This window comes from Grus americana, chromosome 2, assembly GCF_028858705.1.
Source record: "Grus americana isolate bGruAme1 chromosome 2, bGruAme1.mat, whole genome shotgun sequence".
NCBI lineage: Eukaryota > Metazoa > Chordata > Aves > Gruiformes > Gruidae > Grus > Grus americana.
Window position 1 is genome coordinate 152,650,942 of NC_072853.1, and position 16,113 is coordinate 152,667,054.

The 16,113-nt window shown below is 43.4% G+C and overlaps 1 protein-coding gene and 1 long non-coding RNA gene across 6 annotated transcripts in view; one reads left to right on the plus strand and one right to left on the minus strand.

The window, feature by feature from the left end:
- Window positions 1-12,180: 12,180 nt before the first annotated feature.
- Window positions 12,181-15,150, minus strand: LOC129202153 (uncharacterized). Of its 3 annotated transcripts, none has more exons than XR_008575635.1 (3): window positions 14,432-15,150; window positions 13,134-13,220; window positions 12,181-12,491 (listed from the first exon to the last, which is right to left on the minus strand). It is a non-coding gene; the product is annotated as an uncharacterized LOC129202153 (long non-coding RNA). The 3 variants fall into 3 exon arrangements; XR_008575634.1 differs by lacking the exon at window positions 14,432-15,150 and adding an exon at window positions 13,587-13,998; XR_008575633.1 differs by lacking the exon at window positions 14,432-15,150 and having other exon boundaries at window positions 13,134-13,299.
- The window catches only part of ZEB1 (zinc finger E-box binding homeobox 1), a 122,263-nt gene continuing 119,446 nt past the window's right edge, over window positions 13,297-16,113 (plus strand). The window contains exon 1 of one of the 3 annotated variants that reach the window (XM_054814338.1): window positions 13,297-13,411. In XM_054814338.1, coding sequence (XP_054670313.1) covers window positions 13,354-13,411 — 58 coding nt within the window. In that variant the 5' untranslated portion in view covers window positions 13,297-13,353. Of the gene's footprint in view, window positions 13,412-14,181; window positions 14,428-15,207; window positions 15,415-16,113 lie in introns of those variants that run through there. The other 2 variants (XM_054814340.1, XM_054814339.1) reach the window with 2 other exon arrangements.

Below are 16,113 nucleotides of genomic sequence, written 5' to 3' on the forward strand. Positions count from 1 at the left end.
GGAGTAGATGGATTTTTTTTTTTTTTTTGTTGCACATCCATGTGCTAAATTTGAACAAACTTCTACTGCCTATATATCAATGGAGATTTTCCAAAGAAAGCAGAAAACACATCCCAACAAGAGGATGACTTCTTTGCCGAATTTTAAGTAAGGAGTTTAGCACTTCTCTATATGGTCAAAATAATGTACTTTTGCTTAATTGCATTATAGATACCGATGAACAATTTTCTGAACTTCTCACTATTTATCTACCACATCCCTCTCAAAAAAGTCAGATTGCAAGAGATACCCTGAAAAGGAAACTCCAGCCTAATCAGTTAAAATTTAAACCAACCAACAGCTGAAATTATTGCCAACTAAAACCTGCCTCTCATAATGGAAATGTCAGACATCCTTAATTATAGGTCACCACCAGTTCTGGCTACAACAGAGTAATTTTATGTTCATCCATGGAAATGAATGGAGTTTAGCGGGGGGGCGGGGGGGAATCCACCTATTAAATCCAAAATCCAGGCTGCTCCTTCACTACCACTTCACTTTGGGCCAGCTGAGCAGCTACAGAATTCCCACCCCACTTGTTTGCTGTGGTTACACAGTCCTGTGTTATTTCCACTATCTCACACACAGAGCCAGAAGAACTTGGAAGATGAAAAGACTTTTGCTTTCAAATATTTTCCTTTTAAAAGCAGAAAGCTAAGTGTAATTCTATTAATGCATTATTATTTTGGAGGGACTGCTGAAGTCAGGAAATTCCAAGTCAATGCTATATTATATTCATTGTGCAGATGTACCACTTTCTATTCCTCTTTTCCTTGTTAAATATAACCTGTTGTGGCGTGGTTTTTATTACAGAATGTGCAGTGGGACGGTTTCTGCAGCAATGCTGGAATCACCACCCAGGGGAGATTAGTTACATCTGAAAGTGGATGGACAAAAACGAAGTGTAAAAAATGGCTGAAAGCAAGGCAGTTTGTGCCAGAAAAAGAAGATCATGCTCCATCGGACCTTCACTTCGATAGATTCAAGACACTGCTCATTTTCAGAAAATTTTCTGGGAGGTCTCCCTGATGTCCCACTACAGGTAGCTTTGTCATTTTTGTGTATCACTATGTATGTAAAATTCGTATTCAAAATTCTGGGGATGATTACCAGTTCAAATATTTGGAAATTCTCCTGTTCTTTATCTGTGCTTCACTATTTTGGAACACTTCATTCTAAACCACTTAGGAATATAAATAACGATACTTAAAGTGAGAGAGAAAACAAAACAAAACACAAAACAAGCAAAACTCAAAACAAAACAAAACCCCCTCCAAAGCCCCCCTCCTCCCCCCCAAAAAAAACAAACCCAAAGAAAATCCGACCCAAGAGTTCTCAAGCTGCTGACACCGACTTAAAGCCCAGCCTTTCCTTCCCAGACCCAGGTCGTCATCCTGCCTCAGGCTCTTCCTAATTGAGCACCCTTAATTGCGGAGGTCCTCCGACCTGATCCGGCTTCTTTGTTCCGCCGAACAGGGCGCTGATGGGTGCTTTGCCCCGGCTGCAGGGGGGTGGCAGAGGGGAGGCGGGGGGCTCCGGGCCGGCCGGGCGCTGCCCGGGAGCGCTGGAGCGGAGCCGGGCGGGGTGCCCCAGGCAGGGCTGGCCTAAACCGCTCCGTGCCCTGCAGTTGGCTGCCAAACGCCAATCGGCAGAGTTTTCAGAAAGCTCTGGTTTATGGCTCCTCTAACCACGCAGGAATTAAACACTAGAAGGCAGTTTCTTTGCTTGCCATTTCAAGCCTGTTTTTAACCAGCACTTTGCCAAAAACGTTCTTTTGCTGGACTTTCTCTCCAAAGCACGTTTTTACTTCTCGTTGCTTCTCTCTGCCTTTTACATGAGCAGCTTTGCAGGCTGTATGCCAGTGACACCCACTTCCACCCATCCCTCCTTCCATCTGCATGGCCGACTCCACACGATATTGCCTACCGTTACGTTTGGGGTGCTGGATTTATTTCAGCTGTGTCACTCCAAGAGAGGGCTGTAACTGCTTTTTACTTTTGACTGCCCTTAGATGAATGAAGGGCAACTACAGGGTGATTACTCTCAACAAGATGCATTGAAGCACTCTCATAATGATACGAATTGTAACAATATACCAAACCCACTAAAAATATAATCAGATGCCATGTATATCAATTTAAGCGGGGAGAAATGGACACTGGGCACCAGCAGCTGTGTGCACAAAAGCTCCAGCACTGGTGCTGGCAAATCTTATAGCAACGCCCACTGCAGACAGCTCTGTAGGGACTTGCTACTGACTAATTGGTCACCCCAAAAATCCTCCAATAGGAGTCCTGCAGATGAAATCAGTAGGGGTGAAGCTGCGTATGGCCTGCAATTGCAGTTCTCAGGTGCTGTGGGTCATGAGTCTCCTTGTATTTTTCCTGGGTATTCAAAAGAAGAGGCTATGAAAGCACTCCAGCTCTCCTGTTTCCTTCCATAACTTCCTCAGATCCTCAACTGTAATTAGGACTCCCAAGGGAGAATTTGTATTCACTTAATGCTGACTTGACTCAGCAGAATGTGGTGAGGCACCAGCCAAAACCTCGTGTTCATCTCAAAGAGCACTGCTTTCTGGGGAACAGCCTCCTCTGTCTCTTCTTTAAGTGCCATCTGCAGATTCCCACTCCGGGAACAGTTGGATAAGCAACACTGTCAGGTGAGGAGGGAATGGGCTCTGAGTGACGGATGCACTGGCAGCAAGCAGAGCGGCTGATGACTGGTCAGATAGATAGACTCCGTTTAGGAAACACGTGGTTAGAGCTTGACAGAGCAGCACTGAGCATTTCATAATGGAAAATGATAACAAGGAGATTACCTTTAGCCTTGTGGAATGTGATCTAATGCCTAATGGGAGAGGCACAGAGACAAACCTGACACACTCTTCAACATATATCTTAACCCCTAAGATGTCTTAACATAATCAACATATCTTAGTCTTTGCATGTTTTATTATTATAATTATATATTTAACTATGTCATTATTATTAAATGACTGGTCCTTATTATTTTCTGCATAACACTAAGCTAGTAATTTCTTAAACTCGTTGACTCTCTTTAGACAGGAAGGTTATACTCAGCGTTTAACAGGAGTTTAGCTTTCATCTGATACTGCTTTCCATCTTGCTTCAATATGTTCTGATTACATACGGCAAGCTGACATATTCTTTGTAAAACTGGAATGATGTTTTTCTTATAAAAGGATCCCAGATGGTCAGATAACAGAAGAGAGGTCTCTTAAACTGAAATGAATAGTAACTTAAAAATTGGTGATTACTAGTTCCTAAAATCAAATGGCATCTTCTAATGAGAAAGATAAAAAAATGACTGCTACATCATCATCATCCTGAAACTTACATTCTCAGGCTCCAGATCAATGTCCTGATATTAATGAATCCCTATGTTTTCTTTTTGAGATTGTATCTGTAACTAGGAGGTAGGAAGGGCTCTACATAGTCTGGTGATGGATTGCGGTCCAAGGAGCACTGGATCCTCTTGAGGAAGCATGAGCCTTCCCATGACTTCAGGAACTGATGGATCTCTGTAACGAAGCAGCATGATCACCTTTCAGAAACTATCTAGGAAAATACAGGGAAAGCCATATGGCATCTCCTAAAATTAGATATCAGAACATAGTACCTAATTGTAAGGCCACAGAGCCTACATCTGTTGGAACTGGGCGTAGCATGAAATGTCAGATGCAGATTTAGATCCAAGTAGGACTGCAAAAGGGAAATTAAGTGGTTTTGACATTCTTTTAATTGAGGAAGAAAGAGCTTCATGATGAATTTGTTGAGATTCTGATGGGGAAGAGCGAAAGGTTTGGAGAAATCTGAATCTTTTCCCAGCAGGAAAGCGGAATAAAAAGCACTTGGAGCTTTTGTTACCTACTCCTCCATGCTACTCCTCTGCAGAGATGTATAGCCCTAGCTGGTAGTTATCATTATAATAGATGGTGTTGGAACAAGAAAGTCCAAATGAATCCTCTAGCACTCTTTGTGGTTAAGGAATTTCCCATGTTGTGATTTTGGCTAGTTTCTCAAAGCCAACTCTGATGAATGAAACGTGTCTGAAATTACATGTCATATAAGTCAAAATCAAACGTAAGCATCTGCCTAGAACAGTCTTGCATGGAAATTCCAAGACTGTCTTCAGAGTGGGGTTTCCATAACCTGCGTGATTAGGATTTGGGAACTATTTTGAACAAGGAGGAAAGATATATTAATACATTGCCAAGTGACACACCTTCTCAAGGCGCAGGAAGAGATCGGGTAATGTAGCTAACATAATATGGGTTAAAAATTAAAATTTTATGACTGAAAAGGGAAGCATTAATATTTCCATTCTGTAATGTTGCCATCCATGCTGGATATAGCTGGAGCAGCTGAAGTGGTAACCTCTTCAGCTACTTCAAATAAAGGGGCGAAAGACTGAGTCTGCAGCTGCTGGTCCAGCATAGTACTTTTAATTTGAACTACCACTGTTTCCAGTTTGCTAATACACGGGGATTTGAACGGCAGCCTCGGCTGCGGTGGTAGTAATCTCTTGGGGAGGGATGGGGCAGGCAGATGCGGGTGTAACCAAGGGATCACGAATCTAGGCCAAGCCCATGACTTTGTGACCTTCCTAATCTTTAAAAATAGCTTTACGCATGTGTGTGTGTGTACACAAACAGATACAATATAGTAACAGATACACACCATCAATGTCATCTAAAATTGTTTTGCATATTTTTTAATATTCTGAAAGGTAAGACAAGCTAGCGAAGAAAGGCACCCTGAGCTCTCATGCAGTAGGACACGAGAGACAGCATCAAGTAGCAGGCAAGAAAAAGACTGCGCAGGTGAATTTAAATAAAATATTTCTGTTCCAGTTTAGCCATGGGTTTTGCTCTGGTACATTTGGTGATCCCTGGCTGGCTGGATACTCTGGCTAGTATTTTCTTCTATGCATGAAGAATGGCCTGTTTGCTGAGTTTGGCATTTCAGTCTAGGTAATCACAGCAATGGACCGGTCTGTCTGATTTTTTTCCTTCAGTCTCGCCCAAGTCAACAGAAAGGGTTATCCATCACTATACCACAGGAAAAACAGGCTGGGAAAACAGCACCAAACCCGTTTGCTTAGGACTCATATCAACATGCATCAGTTTGAGGAGAATGGAGACCCAAGTAATGCACATGTCCTTAAAATGCAGTTTCAGAGGCTGTAAAACTAACGTAGTGCATTACTATTCAAGAGAAATTGTGACTGTGATTTAGTCTGACTCAGATTAAGACTAGACTGTAGTTAAAATGTCTTGAAATAGACTCTGAAAAATAGTTGTGCATAAGCTACCTTTCATAAGGGAAATTAACAGTAGTGGCAAACATAATTTTTCAGACCTTCCGGAATAAACATTTAAGCAAGCAACAATGTTAAGATAAAAACACACAGAACCTATAAATACTATTTAGGAGCAGAGCAGCCTTTATGAAGCAATCACCAACTAAAGATAAAGCAGTCTAAGGTGAAGCATGTAAGTATAGTCCTGGATTCATGGTGAAGAATGCTATTGTAGTGAGGAGCTTTTCCATTTTGCAAATTAATCTTACTCCTAAAATTAGCAGTGAATCCCATGAAGTTCTTGACGTTATTTAGAATAAATGGCATGGCACCAAAGTACTATTATTAAAAACAATTAAGTAAATTTCTTCTATCCTCTTCTTCAAGATTCTTCAATGATGAATCCAAATATAAGCACACCTGGCTGCAGGAACAAACTGAGCTTTTGAATTATACATCTTTGCAGAACAAGGTTTTCAGTTATCCTCTCTATGCTAAGATTGCCCAAATGTTTTATATACATTTGGCTGGATTACAAATATTTTAAAAAATAGAAAAGCAAATTTTTTTTCATACCATAACAAATGCTTTTGTTGCCTTTGCTGTTGTGTGATAACAGGGTGCATTATGTGAAAATCCATAGAGCTGGTATGGCCTTATCAGGGAATGGTGTCGGCAAAAAAGACATCAGTTGCAGGTAAGGCAACAAATTCTAGGACTTTTCACCCTACAAAACTGGGAGTAAAAACTAGAGCAGAGGGATGAAGTCATCTCCATAAACCCCAACAATGTCACAACAGGAAAACATATCTCACTGACTGGATAGCTGTCAAGAGTAAAAGATGGGGTGGGATTCATCTCGCTTAACTTCAGCTGCCTGTGAGGTGTACCAGGCTCTACTGAGTGGATCCTCACTAACTACAAAGGCAGTCTGGAGGGCCTAGCCCAAAAGTAAATTCTACATAAGGCAGCTAAGTCCCACACATGATCACCTACTGCAGTTACTAAACATGAATTAGCATTTCTCGCAAGAAATCAAGTGCTTCAATGAATGCCTACCAACAGCTACTGAAATAGGTAATGAATCTTTTAAATAAAAATCAAATTACCTAAAACACATCGAATTTTATTACTCCAGATAGCTTTTGCATTTGCAAAACAGTGGTCAGACAAGATCCTGCAGACATCTAAATCCAAACAAAGCTCTCCATTACCGCTTTCAGCTTCTAGCTAATCCTAGTTACTCAGGATTTTTCAGTTATTATCTGAGCATGTGAAGATCTGCTTCTGGTCATCCCGACGGCTGCCTAGCATTTCACTCTACCTAACTACGTGCAGATCTTCAAGCTTGGCTTTTCTCTACCTGGCTGCTCTGCAGAAACTGATTTGGGCCATTCAGAACATGGCCTACGTGCATGAAATGTTGGGTGTAATCCATCTTTAATGTGAAATCCCAGTAGTCCCTGAGTTCCTCCTGGATGTTAAAAACCAAAGCTCAATTCTGTCCTCTCCTCAAAGAAATCTGAATCATCATTCACTAATGATGCCAATTCACCTTCCTAAAAACAACAATTAGGTGGTCTTCATCTGTACTGATGAATGTTTTTTGTTTCTATAAAATACTTACAATACTCATTGATCTAGAGAAAGTTTATAGCCTAATGGCCAAAACATTTATCTAAGTGGTGAGAGGAGTAGGGAGTATTTCGAAGTACTTCTCTCAGGATGACACAGGACCTCTTGTCCTTCTTCCAGTACTTACACAGTTAGTCAGCATCAATAACAGAAAACAAGAGTTCTTCAGAATAGGTAAAGCCCACTGATTTAGGGTATTGCCCACCACAGACATCTCTGTTCAAACCTCCCCAGTAAGAAGAGGGAACCTAATAAAGGGAATTTTCAAATAATTTTGTTCATGGAAACCCCATGACCACCTGCTCTGCTTGTAACAATTGTTCTAATCCAAGCTTTTAATACTTGGGTAAAAAAGACATTTTCTATTTGATCCCACATAAAATCTTTTTAGGCTTTTATTTCCACAGAAAAGTTTATTGTTTGGATGGATCCAGACCAGAGTTTCCTTGTTTGATCTTGGAACCAAAAATTCCTGATATGCATAGCCTTACATGAGAATTATAATCCCTTTCCAATTCTTTATCAACACATGATCATTCTTGCGCTGAACTGCTGTTCCCTGCTCCAGTAAACTAAACTCAGATATAATTACACTAGATTTTACACAGCTTTACAGTGCCAACAAATTTGGTCTGTACATCTGAGTTTCAAACGTACTATTGTCCATTTTAATACCATATGTTTGTATCTACCAGACAGACCCTTACCTTGCCAAGCAGTAGAATCAGACCAACTATGTGGAGTACACCAAAGCTTCAGTTCACATCTCAGAAAATAACCATTACAGTATCTGTGTTTCTCCTTATGGCATTGACTGACAATTTGTTGAGGTCTCTTAAGCAAAATTAGACTTTTATTGTATTTATTTGTTTGCTTTGGTACCCTTGTATTCTTTTTTTCTGGTTTTCTTCATGTTAATTCTGTATATTCAGAATACACACTGCAAGCTCCAAAACTATAGCAGCTGCAAAGCAACAGCTTTCCTTTATGTATTAACAAACATTTCCTGCAGAAGTATTATGCACTTTGCAGTGAGAAAAAAACAAAAGACAAATGAGAGATAACAAATGAATATCATCTAGCATTAGAATGTGCTCCAGCAATTAAAAAAAACAAATATAAATGCGAAGAATATGCAATGAAATAATTAAGAAATCAATTTGAAGTTGAGATTTAAAGAGCTGAGTGAGCCAGCTGTACAGATAATACAACAAAGAGAGTAACTCCAAGTGAGAGCCAAATGAGCAATCGCACAAAACTGTGAGACAGCAAACTGCAAGAGGGCTGGGGAGTAGAACTAAATCAGAAACAGAGTGTAAGTTACAGAAGGAAACAAACGTGAACCATATGGGAAAATATTCACAAGACATTAGTGTTTAATTAGATAATATAATGGATAAGGACACTTGTGCAGAGTCATCATAAACAAAGATGAATGGAAAATGTGCTACTAATAAACCCGGGTAATCTAACTGCACTACAACTGTAATTTGATCAGTCACAAGTTCAGATGTAATTTAAAACAAAAAATAATATTTTGATATACTCTTTTGCTACTGCATCTAGTAGTAGAAAAGAAAGTATTGAAGTCGACATTCTCAACTGAAGTTCCAGGTACTTTGGAAACAAACAAAAAAATCACAACTGTTCACAATCCAACGCTTGTACCCAAATTTGCATTCCAATTCCATTTTGAACACGCAAGATCTGCCTTTTGGATGAAGAATGTGGAATGCCCTTTCCAAATTTTTTCCTTTTCTAAAATAATTTTTTGCTTGCGTGAAGGCTCTGAAACAGAGATCACATCTCAAGTTAAAATTAGCATAAGAATGGAAATGTAGGTCCCGGTTATGTCTTCGTACATTTATTTTATACAGCTTACCAACCTGACATAGGTATCAGCACAGGTTAATTGCTTTCAAGAGAAAAATAATATGCAACAGGTAGGGCAAAAGGAGAGCAAGAGAAACAAAATGGTTTCAAAGGCCTTTCTGATCTTCACAAACATTTGTTCTTAACAAGGAAGATTTTTGAAAAGTCAATTGCATATATGCAAGTCATTGTAGCTATATATAGCCATGTACACATTGATGCTTTATGGCAGTTTACATCCTTGTACTTAAATCTTTCAAGCAGGTACAGCCTTCCCAAGTCATGCAAGACATGACAATTTATTAGGAATCATAGCTTCAAGATTTAAATGAACAAATGAATTCATGGTACAGTACAGAAAGAGGAAAAAAATGGTAAGCTGAAGAAAGTGAGAAAAGGGTAATTTCTCTTGATAAATATTTACAAATTCTGCTCTGAGTGTGCAAATTTCAAGTGACTTTACCATTTTTTGAGACTGTACAACATCCCAGGGTACACCTTCAAAACTTAATAGATTCACTTGGACACAAAAATAGAAATTGAAAGACCATCTGGAAGGGCAGTAAACCCGTATGTTGATATCTCTAAAATCCACATTTTATTCAAGATTAGTTCCTCAGCTAGCCGCAGTTGAGCTGCGTATTTCTGGGTCATTGTTCTCCTAGTAAATCTTTCAACTAAAATTTCTATAGAGGAGCAAAAAAAGAAAAAAATGATCGATTGAAAAGTAAATTTTAGGAACTGACATTGCAAGAAAATACACAGAAGTGACAATAAAGTTTCACTAATGGAAATCAGAAAAAAAATAAGAGTCTCCACAAACCAGAAATGAAACATGAAACAATTCACAGAGTCATTTTCCACTGTAATTCTAAATTCATTCAACTAAATGAACACCATTAAATCTAGAATACTCAAGATAGGATGTGAAACTTCATTTCACAAACATGAATAAGGAGTAGGCATACAAACAGAGGACTGATTGCTTTTATTTAATAATATATACTCAAGAGATCATAAACCATAACACTACATGACTGTTTTTAAAAAGGCAAAAACTGTCTGTAATAATCATTAGCTGGTTTTTGAGCATCCATATTCCAGTGTGACTATTGAAGTATTTTAATTCCTGTCTTCAGACAATGGAAATAAATTTCAAAAAAGGTGAAGTACAGCAGCTATGCAATCTGACATTTCAACTACATTATGCCTATTTAGGTGGCCTAAATTCCCACACAAATTATGTCACTAGAGACAAACTAATTTTTATGGATGACTACTGTCTTAGAATTCCTCCTTTAAAGAAACATATTCCCACGTCTACCACATTTAGGAGGATGCAGGAAATATACTGCTTTGCTGAAATTTTGCAAATCAGTACATTAATTCCTGCATCCTTGCCTGAAAAGTCAGATTGAAAGCTGTGCACCATAAAGAAAAACAGGATTTTTCGTTCTTGCAGCACAAACAGTTTAAATTACATATACAATGTGCTCATATTTTGCAGAACGCTACAAAGATAGCAGGAATTTTACTAGTGGGTTTGCATCCAGGATTAGAAGAATGTATTAGGTCAAAACACTTTGACCGTGGCTGCATCCTTAATTGTGATGCTTTTTAGCACAGCAAATAATGGGAACTTTGTATACAAAGATGTGAAGTGCCCAGTTGCTTGGATTAAATATATCAAAGTTTAAAAAACAAAAAACAAAAAAACCAACCCATCCACATATCTATTTACAAGTTGTGAATGAGAGACTTTTCAGAATGAATAGTGATTGGAGTAATCAATAATGATGCAAAACAGTATCCTCTGCTTTTTTAGTTTCTAGACCTCCTTGGTATCAAAGATAACATATACAAAGATTGCTTTGGTTTTCTCTTCTCATTTATCAAAACGATAGCAGTGTAGAGCTAGCGATGCTCCTGCCAGTTTCAGTTCTGCTCTTCAGAAGCTAATGGGCAGCAAGAGTTGTCACCGGTTTCTCCGAGCTGCTTGGAAATCTCAAGAGACTAATGCTCTAACAGACACTCTGGCTATTTGAAAAAGAGCAATAACACACACCAGGAGACCGTTTCTCTCCTCATTCTGTTAGGAAATATAAATTGCTCAAAATGAAGAGACAAGAATTCTTATCCAGAAGTAAAAAGTGAGAAAACTCAATGAAAACAAGCTACCTGAAAGTGGCTTAAAGAGGGGCCTGGAATTTAGTGTGGGTATGCAGGGGAATATTGTTACAAATCTACAAATGTATTTACAGATATGGTTTTGGTTTGGGGTTTTTGGTTTTTTGTGGGGTTTTTTTGCAACTACCTTCTAAAAAATCACAAACTTTAAGGAACTGAAAACTTAGCATGAAAACTTGTACATGATATTGGGTTAAATTCATCCACAGAACGATAAAACCATCCAAGAATTCCAAAACACCTTAAGCCGTTCTTTGCAAGCAGTTTCACAGCCACGGCTATCTTCTGTACAGAAAGTTAACAAGCACGGATGTTGTACTATTAAAGCACGACAAAAACGAGATTCTGCCTTAAAACTTTGCAATTCACTCAAAATTTTGCTGACAAGTTTCATTTTTATCTTGTAGTTGGTTTCATGTTGCGGTTCTTAATTACCCTTGTATTTGGGGTTCAGTGCTCCCAGCTAATGCCAAATCTGATGCTTTTAAATGACTTCTATTAGTCTATCAAACACTTTATACTGTTGTTGAAGTTGGCAGTCAGTTCACAGTGGGGAAAGATACATATGTAAAAACACTACACCTAAATTTACCAATTTTTTTGAGAGATATTATACAGATGATTTATACCTGTAAAGGGCAACAGCTGTTTTCATGTGACTTCCCAAGTCCATGACTCATGTACATTTCTGAGAGTACACTTAATTTTGAAAAAATCCCTCTAGATCTTTACCAATTCTGCATCCATTTTAGCCCTATACCTTTTTTCTAAGCATTTCTGATTGTACTGACTTCTGCGGAAGCTTCAGATGCAAGGTACTTCCACAGACTGCCAGCGTTCAATAGCTCATGTTCTAGAGACATGTTATGCTGCTTCCATGAGATGAGGTGATGTATTACAGCGTGTGAACATATAGCATATGGAGACAATGTAGGATATGTAAAGGCCTCAAATTCAGTCATGTATCAATTACTTATTAAAAGTATCCCATTAACAGAAATGCTTTCATTGAAATCTAATTTGTTTGGATAAAAGCGTTCCTCAGAAGCACAGAACTATAAATTCTACAGAATCATCTCAGGATAAGAAAAACAAAATTGAAATAAAAAAGCCTAGAAACAAATGGAAGCTTAATAAATTATTTTATTGCCTGAAGTGAAAACTGAAAGGCAAGAGTAAATCAATAGTACGAGTGTTTGATGATGTTTTCATCGGTAATACATTAAACATGTTTATTAAGTCTAAATTAAGTTCTTTATTCATTATCTGTAAAAAATAGCTCCCTTCTCTTTTTATTTTTTAGGGCATAAAATGTTATACCTCTTCTCCTCTTTGTAAAAGCAGGAAGTATGATTAAGGAAAGCCCAAGAACGACAGATTTCACATATGGTGGGAACGGCATCACTTTCGTCCAGCTGTTCGTTTCTTGATCAGACCTGTAACGCAAGATTACCGTCACGGTGTGAATCAGCCCGTGCTAACAGCGCTGCGGTGTCCTCCCCGCCCGACTCCTTCCCCGGCCGGGTTACGGTAAGGGAGCCCGCGGGGGGGAGGCTGCAGAGGCGGGGGAAGCGAGGACCCCGCGGCGGTGACAGCCCCGTCGCCGCTCTAACGCCGGAGGCAGGTGCCCGGCGCGGGGGCGAGGGGAAGCCGGGCCGGCACAGGCTCAGCCCCGCCCGGCCCCTCTGTACCTGGGGGCGGCTGCCGGTGACTTGCTCCGAGCAGGCCGCAGGGCGGCGGGGCGGGAGGCACCTGGCAGCGGGGCGGCCCACCCGGCGGCGGGCCGGTCCCTCCACGCGGTGATGCGGGGCGGGCGAAAGTGCCCCCCCCTCCCCGGGCCGCGCCGCCGGCGGGGATCCCCCTCCACCGCCCCGGGGGCCGGCGCCCACCGCCCCCTAACGCCCCCCCCTCCACCGGGCTCCCGCCCCCTCGGCCCGCCCCGCCCCGCGGGGATCCCCCCCTTGCTGCCGCAGGCGGAGGACCGGGGGAGGGGGCGCACCTCCCGGCGGGTCGGGGGTCCCCGGGCGGCGCCGCAGCCACCCCGCGAACCCCCCGGCCGCCGCCGCCGCTCCCGGTACCTGCGGCCGCAACTTTTCCCCCGCCGCGGTTCAAACGTCCTGCCGTAAAGCACCCGTCTCCCCTGGCAACAAGGTTCCGGCCGAGCACTAGGTGTAGGAAGGTGATGTAAAAGTAAAACCACCCAGTGTCGTAAACCAGGTCCGGGGGGGAGGGGAGGGGAGGGAGGGGGGAGGGCGGGGGAGGAGGTGACTGGAGCATTTAGACACAAGCGAGAGGATCATGGCGGATGGCCCCAGGTGTAAGCGCAGGAAGCAGGCGAACCCGAGGCGCAATAACGGTCAGTCAGTCCGCGGGGCAGCGGCCCGGCCGCGCTGGGGCGGCGGCGGGGCCGGGGCGGGGGCCGGGCAGAGCCGTCCCGAGCGCGGAGGGGGGAGGTCGGGCGGGCGCGAAAGTAATTCCCCCGCTGCTCCTCGCCGGGAGCCCGGCTCCCTCCGCACCGTTATATCCACTACCTGGAGCCTCCCTCGCCTCGCCGCCTGCCTCCCTCCTCCGCCTAGCGGTGCCTCCGCACTCCGCCGCCTGTCCGGGACCGTTACACGCTGCCTTCCCCCACACGCCCCGTCGCCGGCCCCGCGACCGCCCCGCTGCCGCTGCGGGGAGCGGGCTCGGGCCCCCCCCCCCCCCCCCGCCGCGCCACCGCCCTCCGGCCCGGGCGGGGACGCTGAGCCCCGCGGGGAGCGGTGGGGAAACCGCTGCCGCCCGGCCGGCCTCGGCAGCCCCAACTCCGAAACTTGTTACCTGCGCGCCCCGACGGAGCGGGGCCTCCCCGCCCGCCTTCCCCCCCCCCAGCCCCGCGGGCGGGATCCCACCCCCCCCGCTACCCGCCCGGGAGCGCCTCTCCGCCGCCCGCCGGAGTTCCCCTCGCTCGCCCGGCACCGGGCCGGCTCCTCGCTCTCGGCCGGCGCCGCGGGGCGGGCTGGCGTTCGCCTTTCGGGGGGCGGCGGAGGGGGACGCCAGCCGTCACCGGGGGGCGGGAGGGGGTGTGTAGGGGGGGGGCACACCCGGGGAGCGCGGCTGCCGGTGGTGGGGGAGGCACCGTCGCCGCAGCGGGCAGCGATTCGCGCGGGGGCAGCGCGGCGCGGCCGCCCCGGGCCAGCGGGAGGGGGCCGGCGCCCCCGCCGCCCGCTCGCCGCTTTCGCCGCCTCCTCCCCGCCGAGAGTTGGTCCCCGGCGGCGCCCCGCGGCCGCGCTGCCTCCCCGCCCCGGGTCCCGCCGGGGCGGTGGGGAAGGGAGGGCTGTTCCCGGGCGGCGGGGGCGGGCGGCGAAGTTTCTTCCCTTCCCTCTGGCTTCGGAGGTACCTGTTTGTATAATAATGGGTGGTAACGGTTTGGCTGGGGGCCCCCGCTCCGCTCTCCGTGCGTGTGTGACCAACTGCTGCAGTCTATATAAGGAATTACATTTACATTTCAGACTTAAGGGCTGCTGTGGGGTTGTTTTTTTTTTTTTTCTCCTTTGGTACGTGTGTTACTTTAAGATGCATTTGGAAGGTACACGGCGGGGGGGAATAAACGCTCGTAACACCCACTCTACTTAATTTCTGGAAAATGCAGAAGTAGTTCGGTTCTCGTAGCGACTCTTCGCAATAGGATGTAAAGCAGGAGATTTTGTAACCTTCCTTGGCAATTTTAGGTTTTATGTGGCATTTCCTGTGCAGGGTCACAGATAGGAAGGCTTTCGCCTGCGATCCGAGGTGTTTTCTTACGCAGTGAACGGTCTCTTAAATAGATCAGAGTCACGATCGGTTTTTCTCCTCTCTAATCCTGACTGTTTCGGGCGTAACGTGGTGATAAATAACGGCCTTCCCGGGGGCTAACGAGTTGATTTGATTGCTTTGAACTTAGGAGGGTTTTCTTATTTTTGCTGTGTGCGTTTTCTAGCAAGTATTTTTGTTTGCACGCTCACGTTATTAATTCCTTGTCCTAGTGTAAATATTTATATTTAGTTCATGATTTGGCTGTGCTAAAGGTAAGTTTGGAAAGTGCTTTTCTTTCTACCTTATTAAAAATGTTGATGATCAGAGAAAGGGGCTTTTCTTGTTGCTGACGACATGTGTGTGACATGTGAGTCTGAACCACCCAGCGTCTGTGCAGGAGCTGTAAACATGTTTACCTGAACAGGAAAGAAAATGGATTTTTCTCTTAAAGATCCAGTGATGTGAATATCATAGTCTTAGAGCATATCAACAGATGACTTGAGAGAGAAATCTTCTGAAAACCTAGCTTTTGAAATCAACGGGGGAAAAGAGATTCTTGATCGCTGCAGCAAATGGCAACTTGTGCAGGTAGAAAAAAAGATGGTGTTTAGTTTTCTCCTGCATGCATGTCAGCCCCCTCCTGTCTGCTGCTTTCATTCTCAAGGGAGGGATTTATTTACCAAGCTTGCTGTCAGTGTTTTTCCTTTGTGTTTAATATTAGAAAACCAGATTTGAGGCTGTTTAGCACAAAACATTTTGTCTGCAGCATGTATCATTCGCAGAAAACAAAAGGTGTATAAGACGTGGTATCATTCCAGGTATCTTTCATCTTCATCACTTTTTGACCTCATCACTGCAACCCATCTTTTTATAATAAGCCTCTGAGTCTTTATCAACTAGTTCTGCAAGGTAGAATTGTAGTATGCCTTGTTTGAGGCTGGTTTTGGTTCTTTTTTTTGAGGAATTAAAACCAACTTAAGTCATTGTGCATTGAAGCATCAGGATCGGTTAGATAATAGATTCTGGATAATAGAGATTTCTCAGTAGTGGGTTTATGTTTGACTTGCAAATGTTTACTAAAGAAAATGGCTAGAAAAATGTTAACCCTTTAACCTTTACAATAAATAGATGTGAGACTTATTTTTCTCTTAAATCTCTAAATGCACTTTGCTCTTATAGGTGAGTATCTTCTGTTAATGAGAGAGCGTACAGGAGATGCTTCAGCTACTGGCTTGTTCATAGTATACACTAAATCAATTTTATGCTTTTCCAGTTGCCTTTTTTCCC